This window comes from Ahaetulla prasina, chromosome 2 (assembly GCF_028640845.1).
Source record: "Ahaetulla prasina isolate Xishuangbanna chromosome 2, ASM2864084v1, whole genome shotgun sequence".
Classification (NCBI taxonomy): Eukaryota; Metazoa; Chordata; class Lepidosauria; order Squamata; family Colubridae; genus Ahaetulla; species Ahaetulla prasina.
The window spans coordinates 271,203,741-271,216,616 of NC_080540.1; the positions used below are offsets into that span (position 1 = coordinate 271,203,741).

Sequence of the window (12,876 nt, forward strand, 5' to 3'; positions counted from 1 at the left end):
GCAATGATGTACTATATACACGTCACAGATTACAACACATTTCAATGGCATTGCAAATATAATCATGTCCTATATCATAAAACATTCAATAAATACAAAAGGCTAATTAAATCATGAACTAAGTTGATAAATACACTGATTTTTTAAAAACATGCAAATCAGAAGTTTTTTTAATTTTACAATGATGACTAGATTGTTTCAAGATAAGAATTTAATTACCTATTGAATTAAATATGTGCATTCTCATGCCAGCTGGTAGCTTTTTTTCACTTAAATGGATATTCTCTATCTTTTGGTCTGTGGTGTTAGTCAGCATCACCTGTACAGATACCATCTGATCACTATAAATGCATGGCTGTCTTGAGAAGTGATAATTGGCTGCTAATCCTTTTCCACTCATTCGGTGAAGGAGTTCATGAGATTTCATTGGCACAAAGAAGGGTGCACTGACCTGTTATACATGAAAAACAATTTTGCGATTATAGACTACTAAATAATTGTGAACAATCAAATATAAACATTCATTCATTCATTTTTCACAATGTTGAATTGCTCATTTCCCTCAGAGAGGGAATCTGGGCCGGGTGTAATAAAATGTTAGAATGTAAAAACAGTACACAAAAAATTAAATTTTTAAAAGGAAGTATAGATAATTGCAAACTGTTAAAATTACTTAAAAGGCAAAGGGAGGACTCTCAGGGCACTAGCCAACTCCATGGCTATATATTCCACTGCACTTCCCACACAAGGCCACAGAACCATGTTTTAACTACTTTTTGGAATGCAAGGAGAATGGGGGGAGGTCTGTCTCACCCCTGAGGAGAGAATATTCTACAGAGTGGGGACAATGGCAGAGAAGGCTCTCTTCTTAGACCATTCCAGTTGGAATTCTTTAATTGACGGGCTCTGCAACATGCCTTCCCTGCCTGACTAGATGGAATGGGTTGATGAAAGGGGACAAAGACAATTCCATCGGTAGTTTGGCCTCAGACAATATTAGATTCTACCGTGTTTTCCCGAAAATGCGACCTACTCAGAAAGTTTAATCCTAGCTTTATTTTTACATGTGCACCCAATAAAAGCCCTACTCCCTCCCACAAATAAGTCCAAATTAAAACCCTGCCCACTCCAGGGTGCACCAGTAAATATTAAGCTAGGGTGGGGATGGGAGGTGTGAGCTGCCGTACTACTTACCTTCGGATAGTTGCAGCCAGGCCCCGCAAACCTCGGCTCATTTCTTCTGCAACCAGCAAAGCTTTCCTGAAGGCTTCTGCAGCTGATAACAGAACTCTCGATTTATCCGTAGCTCTGTTATTGGCTGCAGAGGCCTTCAGAAAAGTCTTGCTGGCCTTGCGGGATGAAGAAGTTCCTGAAGGCCTCTGACAGCAAAAAGGAGGCCAAGGGCAACACATGCAAGTGAGGCGAGTCAGGGGATGACATTCTCCCCAAAAAATAAGACCTGGTGCCTTTTTTGGTGGCAAAAGATATATAAAACAGGGTCTTATTTTCAGGGAAACACAGTATATGCAGCTAGCATTTCATGAAATTCTGTTTTACTTCATCAGACTGAATACAGTTCTCAGTTGAAATGTTTCTGTGATATTTTTTATTTATTTATTTATTTATTTATTACATCTGTATACCGCCCTTCTCCCGAAGGACTCAGGGCGGTTCACAGCCAATAAAAACAACAATACATATAATACAGATTTAAAAAACAGTATAAAAATCTAATTCAATATACGGCCTAAATTTTTTTAAATACAATTAAAAAGCCCATTTAAAACCCCAACTTAAAACCCCAGTTTAAAACTATGTTTAAGCTAGTCCTGCACGTCGAAACAACAACGTCTTCAGCTCGCGGCGGAAGGTCCGGAGGTCGGGGAGTTGACGAAGCCCCGGAGGCAGCTCGTTCCAGAGGGCGGGAGCCCCCACAGAGAAGGCCCTCCCCCTGGAGGTCGCCAGCCGACATTGTTTGGCTGATGGTATCCGAAGGAGGCCCTCTCTGTGAGAGCGCACTGGTCATGGGAGGCTACCGGTGGCAGTAGGTGGTCCCGTAGATACCCCGGTCCTAAGCCATGGAGCGCTTTAAAGGTGATAACAAGCACCTTGAATTGGACCCGGAAGACCACTGGAAGCCAGTGCAGACTGCGCAGGAGAGGTGTCACATGGGAGCCACGAGGTGCTCCCTCTATCACCCACGCAGCCGCATTCTGGACCAGTTGAAGCCTCCGGGTACCCTTCAAGGGGAGCCCCATGTAGAGAGCATTGCAGTAGTCCAGGCAGGATGTAACAAGGGCATGAGTGACCGTGCACAAGGAAGTCCGGTCCAGAAAGGGACGCAACTGGCGTATCAGGCGAACCTGATAAAAAGCCCCCCAGGCGACGGCCGTCATATGTTCTTCTAAAGACAGCCGTACATCCAGGAGAATGCCGAGATTGCGAGCCCTCTTCATGGGGGCCAGCGACTCGCCCCCAACAGTCAGTGATGGAGTTAGCTGACTGTACCAGGCTGCCGGCATCCACAGCCAATCGGTCTTGGTGGGATTGAGCCTGAGTCTGTTTCTCCCCATTCAGACCCGTACGGCCTCCAGACACTGGGACATCACTTCAACAGCCTCGTTGGGGTGGTTAGGGGTGGAAATATACAGCTGTGTATCATCAGCGTATAGATGACAACTCACCCCAAAACCACGGATGATCTCACCCAGCGGCTTCATATAGATGTTGAACAGGAGAGGTGAGAGAACCGACCCTTGCGGCACCCCACATAAGAGGTGCCTCGGGGCCAATCTCTGCCCTCCTGTCAACACCGTCTGTGACCGGTCGGAGAGGTAGGAGGAGAACCACCGATGAACGGTGCCCCCCACTCCAAGTCCTCCGAGCCGGCGCAGCAGGATACCATGGTTGATGGTATTGAAAGCCGCTGAGAGATCTAGTAGGACCAGGACAGAGGAATAATCTCTGTCCCGAGCCCTCCAGAGATCATCAACCAACGCGATCAAGGCCGTTTCCGTGCTTTAATCAGGCCGGAAACCGGACTGGAACGGATCTAGATAGACAGTTTCATCCAGGTACTGGGGTAACTGTCGTGCAACCACACTCTCAACAACCCTCGCCACAAAACGAAGGTTGGAGATAGGACGATAATTTGCTAAAACAGCTGGGTCCAGGGAAGGCTTCTTGAGGAGGGGCCTCACCATCGCCTCTTTCAAGGCGGTAGGGAAGACACCCAAAGAAGCGTTAACAATTCCCTGGAGCCAGCCTCATGTAACCTCCCGGGTGGCCAGTACCAGCCAGGAGGGACACGGGTCCAGTAAACATGTGGTCGCATTCAGTCCCCCCAGTATCCTGTCCATGTCCTCAGGAGCCACAGAATCAAACTCATCCCAGATAGTAATCCCAAGACCTGCCTCTCCCACCCCGCCTGGATCTACCCAATCTGTGTCCAAATCCTCCCGAATCTGAGCAATTTTATCAAACAGATACTGTCCAAACTCCTCAGCATGTCCCTGTAAGGGATCCTCCACCGCTCCCTGGTGAAGGAGCGAGCGGGTTACCCTAAACAGGGCGGCCGGACGGTTATCTGCTGATGCAATGAGAGTGGAAAAATGTTCCCGTTTTGCCACCCTCATCGCCACTAGATAGGTCCGAATTTGAGACCTAACTAGTGTCCGGTCAGATTCGGAGCGGCTGGCCCTCCAGATACTCTCTAGGCGTCTTCTTCGGCGCTTCATCTCTCTCTTAGTAACAAGCAGAAAATTATCAAAGCCATTTTAAAATTACAATGGAAAACCATTACTTTTGATATTCTGGAAGACCTTCCAGACCTGTCTATGTTATCCTGGGCGATAACATAGCCAGGTCTTGAAGGTCTTCCAGAATATGTAGTCCAGGAAACTACAAAGATGGTTCCATTGCTGATCTGATTATCCTTATCCTCTCTTTGCCTAAAGTTTGTATTTTTGTTTTTAATAATATTTAGCTGTTAAAAGTGTTTTTATACCTTTTATATTGTTTTTATATGTTATTTTCTACTTGTTATGTGCACCACTTAGATACACAGCTATATAAATTTGATTAATTAATAAATAAAATAGTAAGAAAATAAATGTCTAGAATAGAATAGAATAGAATAGAATAGAATAGAATAGAATAGAATAGAATAGAATAGAATTTTTTATTGGCCAGGTGTGATTGGACACACAAGGAATTTGTCTTGGTGCATATGCTCTCAGTGTACATAAAAGAAAATAAAGTCAATGGCTTCCCCAGTGAATTCTAACAAGCAAGATCAATGGGGAAGCCAGATTCGCTTAACAACTGTGTTATTAATTTAACAACTGTGGCAAGAAAAGTTGTAAAATGGGGCAAAACTCACTTAACTACTGACTTGTTTAGCAACAGAAATTTTGGGTTCAATTGTGGTTGTCAGTCGAGGAGTAACTGTAAAGCAAATAAATTAATATAACCACTGATAGCATAGAGCAGCGGTGTCAAACTCAATTTCATTGAAGGCCACCTCAAGATTGTGTTTGACCTTGGAGGGCTGGGATGGGCATGGCCAGGGTGGGGGTGGGCAGCTTGACATCATTTGTGTCGGGGCATCTGTGGTGGCCTGAACACTCTTCCAGCAAAAACGGGCTCCCAAGCTCCCTTTTTGACTGCAACGGCCTCCTGCAACCCTCTGTCAGTGAAAATGGAGCTCACGCAGCCCTCCCAAGCTCCATTTTCATTGGCAGAGACACCATGGGCAGGTCCTTCTGTTTCCAGGGTGGCCCTGCGGGTCAGATCTAAACACCCTGCAGGCCGGATCCGGGGCCCACGCCTTGAGTTTGACATCCTCTGGCATAGAGTAATGGATTTATTATTTTATCAAATAAATATTTTATTAAAGTGTTTGTAGACTGCTTATTGGTACAAATCCTGATGTGATTTACAATTGCAGTGAAGTGGTTACATTAAATCGAACACTTCAGTAAAAAAATTAATACTAATGTGCATTGGAAAAATAAATATTAAAAAATGAGTTTTCATGAAGCAGTTAAAACATCCCAGTGTGCAGACTTGGTATATTGCAAAGGGAAAATAATGGAAAGTAATTCCAAAAATATTAACATTCTAGTAAGTATTCTTATTGTTCTCCAGGCTTGGTTTTTCTTGCAGACATTTCATTAGCACACTAGGTTACATCATCAATACTCTGGCATAGGAAAATGAGATTTGGTGATTATATATAGTAGCTTGTCCTATCAATCCTATGGGTGTGTGTGGATATTGTGTTTATTTGATTTCTCTTGGTTATCTGGTGCTGTTTCCTGCTTCTCTGATTATCTAAGTTGTATAGTACTTTAGCATGAATTATGGTTCTCAAGATAATTTTCAACTGAGAAAGGATGAAACTGTTTCTTTTAGCATTGGTTCAATTAAAATTTCAAAAACAGAAATATGGGGCTTAACACATTAACATGCATTTAGCTACAGTATGATAACCAACAACAAATCCCACTGGCATCTGGTTAAGAAAATTGCCTATATACTTTTGTATGTTTGAGGAAATTCAGTAGACATATTAAAGGAAATCTATGTGCCTGTAGATACAGAGACAAGCCACACATATTTTATCAGTTTATTACAGTAAGCAAATAAGCGTGGAATGAGAGTGCACATAACTGTCTACTTAGTGCTTACTGAAACATTTATAAGAACTGTTATTTCACTAATAACAGACAGACAGCATACAATTTTAGAAAGGAAAAAGCTTCATATTTTCAACACTTCACTAAAAAGCAACTGAAGAGTGTAAAATGAAAAATACTCTGTGCAGTTAGCTGGTAATGGACCATATTATCAACTCAAGTTAGATTTATATGATACAAACTAATCACTAATAGTTATTTTATGATATGGCATGTCTGATTCTTAGGGGGTAGATTTAAGATTAAAATCATAAAATGTTTAATGCCACTGCATAAGCTGACTAAAATATAGATTAAAAACAAAAAGAACATGTACAATTCAAGCTGCTAAACTCTGAGACAATCTTGCAAAAATATGCAATCCAGAAGTCAAATGAGGGCAAATTAATGTGCTGCAATGAGAAAAGTCATCTTGCAAATTAGTTTTGGGGCTGAAACTGAGTTACAGCTTTCTGTGACCTAGCTATACATAAAACATTCCAAAACTTTCCCAATTTTAGAAATTTACAAAAATCATTCCAGATCATTTATCTTTATGATGAAATTCAGAAAACATTTCTAAATTTCAGAATCAAACAGGCCTAGAGTTTGTATTAGTATTTCAAGCAGAGAGAGCAGAAACTGATACTACTAGCTTAATACTTTTTAAATGTCTTTCTGCACAAGAGTTAAGGATTCCAAAAGTAAAACATCTGAAACAAAAAAGGACCACATTGCACAATTTGGAACCACATGTTCCACCTACCACCTAGAGGCAAACCATTAAGTACCAATTAAATTACCTTGTTATCTCTCTGGGACTGCAAAAACATAAAGCTAGCAAGCTTGTACAAGACATCCGCATCATTGGGCTTGGTAGATCAGAAGTTGAGACACATTTATTTCCCTATATAGGTTGCCATGTAATAAAGTACTGAACTGATGGAAAATTGAAGCTTAAGAGAATTACATTTCTTTGCAGGTCACAAAGTATGGATTATTATTTGTGCATTCAGAGACTTAATTCAATTTCTCCCAGTACTTTGAACATTTAAATGCATTTTTAATTTAAAAAACCACTCATTATTTGAATAAAGATAATTGCTATTTCAGTGTGCCCTTTTCTAAATGAAAGTATTACTGAAGTAATTGCAAATTTGTTCTATTGAGTCATGCCCAGAAAGTTTTGTCTTAACTATAGACTATAGCTTTTCATATGGTTTTATCATGCCCATATTGAATATATGAAACTGTAAGGAAGTATTATCTGTCTCTCTCCAATGAAGCACCATCAATACATTAATGGTTATTGCCATTAAGTTAAATCACCAAACTCCCCAAAAATGATGATCTTGAATATTGCTTGGATTCAAATTCTTGGGTAGGAAAAAGCCAACTGAAATAGTTTTTAGGTCAAACTGAAGTCATACTGGTCAGTAGGACATCTGGTTTAAGAATTCAGATTCAATCAGCTTTGGAACTGGTTACATTACACACTTAGGAGGGTGTTCCTTGAAACTATACTAAACATCCATCTTCAGGACTCAGTTGTTTCCACAACATGATTTTGTGTCTAACTATTTTCTCTTCCTAAATCAATTTGAAATAGTCACTTATGTTCTGGCCACATTACTATAACACATTTAGAATGTTGAAATGCCATTTATATAGGATTCCTTTTAGAAGTTTCTAGAGTTTGAAATGGTAGTAAACATGTTATCTAGACTGTTTACTATTGCTGCATCATCTTATTCCAAGTTCTACAACGGCTCACAGTTCTTTTCTGCTCAGAATGCATAGTGCCGTTATTATAATTTCAAACTTGAAACTGCTTGGATCTTGACTATCTGAGGGATTTCCTGGTTCATTATGAACTACCCCAATTACTATGATTTATGTATTAACCAGTGGTGAGATTCAAGATTTTTTACTACCGGTTCTGTGGGCATGGCTTGGTGGGCATGGCATGGCTAAGTGGGTGTGGCTAGGTTGGCATGACAGGGGAAGGATACTGTAAAATCTCCATTCCCTCCCCACTTCAGGGGAAGGTTATTGCAAAATCTCCATTTCCTCCTGATCAGCTGGGACTCGGGAGGCAGAGAATAGATGGGGGTGGGGCCAGTCAGAGGTGGTATTTACCGGTTCTCTGAACTACTCAAAATTTCCACTACCAGTTCTCCAGAACTGGTCAGAACCTGCTGAATACTACCTCTGTATTAACATATAGAACTTCTGAGTATAATCAGCATTCGGATGAAATTCCTTGTAGCCATAACATAGTAATTCAATAATAAAAGGTATAGACCATCACCATTCCTTTTGTGGCCCCCAGAGAATCTCTCAAAATGCTACACAACACCAATGGCACACCTATAAATGATTCAGAGTTTAAGGTCGTTCGAGTAATCTGCTTGTATATTTTGTCCTAACAAGGTGAGATTGGAATGGTTGAATCATTATTTAGATCAGTGGAACTGAACCATGCCAGAAATGATCAATATATTAGAGAAACAAAAACAATATGGCATTTTCCTAAGATTTCACAATAAATCTGTAAAAACTGACATGCATTTTTTTCACTAATTGTTCAGAAAAGGAGTTTTATATATAAAAATTCCAGTATTCATTAGCCATACTTTGTATTTGTCACCAAAGACATTGCCTAAAATATTATAAAATATTATTTCAATTTTTTGCTGCAAATAAGAACAACATGAAAAGATGTTTTATCATGTTTGGTGGATGTGTAAAAAAGAAAAAAAATTGAGACATATATGTATTAATTCAGAAGATTTTAAAGTACAATTGAAGTCTAAAGTACAACTGAAACAAGAGACTGTTTTTTGAGACCAATTGGCAGGCAATTAGAAAAAAAGTTGTGGAACTTTGTATATATGACAACTGCAGTGAGACTATTATATGCTCAAAAGTGGAAAGATTCAATACCGCCCACAATGAAGGAATGATTGGTGAAGATGATGGAACTTGAGAGATGGCTTAGTTAACCTTCTTGATTTGAGTAAATATTTACATTTATGGTTGACCACTTACAGACTTTTTGCATGAAATGGGGAAAAAACACTTATGACTTGTGGATTTGAGGATTAGAAAAAAAATGGAGAATAGAAATAACTGAATTTTTTGTAAACAAAGAATAAGAGATAATTATGTAATTATACATATTTTCTGCAGAGGAAATGGGATTTTTAAAAATTGTTTCTTACTGCACTTTTATGCTAAGTGCAATATCCTTAGTCCTCGACTTACAACTGTTCATTTAACAGTGACTTATGATCCATTCTCATATCATCCCATGGTCACATGATTGCAATTTGGGAAGTTGGCAACTGGCTCATATTTATGATGATTGCAGCATCTTGCGATCACATGATCACAATTGCAACCTTTCCTGTTGCCCGATGAACAAAGTCAATTAAGGAAAGTTGATTTGCTTAATAACTGCATAATTCATTTCATGATCATGTGATGTGCTTAACAACCATGGCAAAATGGTAATAAAATAAGCTCCAGTCATGTGATGACTCATTTAATGACCACATCACTTAGTAACAAAAATTCTGGTCCCAATTATGATTGTAACACGAGGATTACCTGCACTTAGATTTATTACTAATGTTTCTAAGAATTAAGAGCTAATGTGATTGCTTTTGTTACTTTTATAAAAGGGAGTTCCAAATATTACATATAATCTGGTAAATAAATGGGAAAAAAATCAAAAGCTAGAACTGAATCATTCTTTCTACATGTCACTTAATGTATGATCTGTTTTCCACACAAGTCCTAAAACTAGATAAAGAAAACCAAGTTAACTATTTAAGCATCATTGTATCTCTCTCTCTCTGTGTATGTGTATTTGTGTGTATGGGTAGAGAAGATATATCCACTTGCTGAAACTTCACTTTGCACAAAATATTGTGGTAAAATTAGATTGGAATTGGATAATATGGATACATCACACAATTATTTATTAACTTCACTCAATGTCGCATTCAAAGTGTTGGTATCAATTTCTAAAGTCTTTCACTGCTTGGGATCACAGTGCTTGGTGAAACTTTTCTTCCCATATAGCCCATATGTTCCTGCTCATACTTAATATCAATATTTTTTTAAAAAAATCTGAAGCAGTAAGCAAAGAGTTTTAAATAAATATTAAGTCTTTCACCTGGGTTAAAATAATCCATTGGATAAAAAACTGTACTCATAAAGAATATTGATTTCAATGGAATACAATCTCCAATATAAATATTAACCTAACATCCCATTATGTATTATTATTTTTGTAAGCAATCACTGACCTGGTAATTATATAGTGTATCAAAAATAAACCACTTTCAGGCAACATTTAAATATCATGGTGGAAAAAAGAATCAGTGCAGATGTAATTATTATGATTGGTTAATTGTGTGGGATCCAGATTTAATCATTAGACCCAGTGAAATCTATATTACTTAAATTAATCATTCTTAAGTATAATTAGGCCTAGATCCAACTTCCATTTATCAATTTGATTTTAAAAACTGTAGCAAAAAGATGTCATGCTCTTGGCAATCAAAAACAACATTCTCACAAACCCTTCCTTTTACCGTATATACTCGAGTATAAGCCGACCCGAATATAAGCCGAGGTACCTAATTTTACCACAAAAACTGGGAAAAACTATTGACTCGAGTATAAGCCGAGGGTGGGAAATGAGGCAGCTACTGGTCAATGTAAAAAATAAAGATAGAGCCAAGTAAAATAACATGAATATTTATTTGAACGAAAAACAATAAAAGTGCAAAAGGGGGTCCCCAAAAAGAATATGGTATCAAAAATACAGTATCTTTAAAAGTAACAGCAACCAAGCTAACGAGAGCTAAAATCCCTCAAAACTCTCCTCCTCATCATCTGTTTGTCCAAACAGAGCTTCAGCTACTTCAGCGTCTGTGGTGTTATCCGCATAATCGTTGTCATCATCACTGAGTTCACAGTCGTCATCATCACTGCTGTCACCCTCATACAATGCGCTGTCTTCACTGCCATCCATAGCATTACTAATGCCACATTTCTTGAAGGCACGTTGCACCATGTCCTCTGGAATATCTTCCCATGCATCACGAACCCACTGTGCTATTAGTTGTATGTCTGGCTTTCTCAGATTTCCAACTTTTGTCAGTTGAGCTTGACCAGATGTCATCCATTCATGCCACATCCTTCGCACACGGTCCTTGAAAGGTTTATTTAAACTGACATCTAGGGGCTGCAATACAGATGTAAGCCCACCTGGAATAACGGCCAAAGTGACTTGAGATGACTTTGCCAATTTTTTTATGTCATCAGATATGTGGGCTCTGAACATATCCCAAACTAACAGTGATGGTTTTTTCTTTAAGGCTGCTCCTGGTCGTCCGTTCCAAATTTCTTCCAGCCATTTTTTTGTTCCATCTTCATCCATCCAGCCTCTAACATGTGCATGCACTGTAATTCGTGGCGGGAATTTTACCTTTAGGCAAGGTCTTTCTTTTAAAAATAATAACAGGCCTCAGCTTGGTTCCATTAGCCAAACATGACAGAACGACTGTGAAATGGTTTTTCATTTCCTGTGGTTCTTAGTAAAATTGTTTTGTCTCCCAAACTTGCCACAGTTCTGTTGCTTGGAAGATCAAAGGTCATAGGCGTTTCATCCATATTTCCAATATCTTGAAGGTCATAGTTATGGATCCTTCTTTGTTTTATGATGAATGAATGGAATGACATCACTTTTTCATCAAGGTCTTTTGGCAGCTTCTGTGCAATCTTTGTTCTTTGCCGCAAACATAGGCCAAACCTATTCATGAAGCGGGTACACCATCCTGCTGATGCAACAAATTTTTCAGTGCCTGGTACTTTAAATTTTTCTTCTTTAGCCATTTGAAGGCACGTAAGCGAATTCCCATCGTGTTACACAGTAACCATTTTGACGACACTCCATAACCCATTCATGCAATTCAGTCTCTAGAGCCCCAAATGGACTCGTTAAACCACGCCGAGCTTTTTTGCCTTTGGAAGCTTTTCCAAGTCAGCTTTCATTTTCCGCCACTCCTTACTTGTTTTCATCAACACAAAATTCCTACTTGCAATACTGTTATTGCTTTCTTCTGCTCTTGACACAACCTTAAGTTTGAAAGCAGCTTCATTATGACCTGCGTTTTGTTTTGATGGTCCAGGATTAGAAGTACTGGGATCCATTCCTAACAGGAAAAAAAATTATTACGACGTCAACTGCCATCAGGAAACCATCACCCCAGAAAGCTGTCCAAAGAGACCCATGGACGGCAAGCTATCTTTTCCAAAGGCGAAAAGAGGCGAGTGAGAGGAGGCGAGTGTGTCAAACGCCAAGAGGCGAGAGGAGGCGAGAGTGACAAATGCCCCTTTTAATAAGGGAGACGATCAAGAAAAGGTCTTATTTTAAAAGTTGCTTCCCAATACACTTCACAAAGGTTGATGATATGGATGACACAGTCATCCATTTTCATTCCTACCGTTCCCTTTTCTTTTCTTTTCCAGTCTGTGTTTTCTGGAAATGCTGTAACTATCACACAGCAATTTAAGGCAACCCTGCAACACATCATCACAAGAGACAAATACCGTACATTTGTTTCTATACAAATACGTTTTCAGGTCTCTTTATATAAATGTGTTTTCGGCTTAGAACGGGTTGTATTGATTTTCCTTGCTGTAACCCTTCCTGCTAATATTACAAATATATGGGAGAAGGGCGGTATACAATTATTATTATTATTATTATTATTATTATTATTATTATTATTATTATTATTATTATTATTATTATTATTATTATTATTATTATTATATGATGATGATGATTTTTTTGCATTGGACAGAGCGAGCTTCAGTTTACCAAACTTTGTATCTTTTAATGAAACGTGTTAGTCTGGAAGGGACTGTTTGAACTCACAAAACACTTGCAACTTTTAGTTCCGTGCTGAGGATTTTTGGAAAGCAGCCCAGCAATATTTATTTATTGCTCGGACTGCTCTTATTTTCACTCCCCCTTTTCTTTTCTTTTCCTTCCCTCCCTCCCTCCTTCTCTGCCTCCCGTGATCCTTGCGGGTCGAAGGTTCTGCCCTGCCTTACACCAGCCGCCCACCTATGCCAAGGTCTCCCTGGCTCTTTCGCCCTCTGTAAGCAGCGGCTT

At 39.2% G+C, this 12,876-nt stretch overlaps 1 protein-coding gene across 3 annotated transcripts in view; it reads right to left on the reverse strand.

Moving 5' to 3' along the window:
* AP3B1 (adaptor related protein complex 3 subunit beta 1) overlaps positions 1-12,876 on the reverse strand; it is a 184,193-nt gene that overhangs the window by 43,072 nt on the left and 128,245 nt on the right. For all 3 annotated transcript variants that reach the window (XM_058169359.1, XM_058169358.1, XM_058169356.1), the window contains one exon: positions 220-451. In XM_058169359.1, the coding sequence (XP_058025342.1) occupies positions 220-451 (232 nt within the window). The remainder of the gene's footprint in view (positions 1-219; positions 452-12,876) is intronic.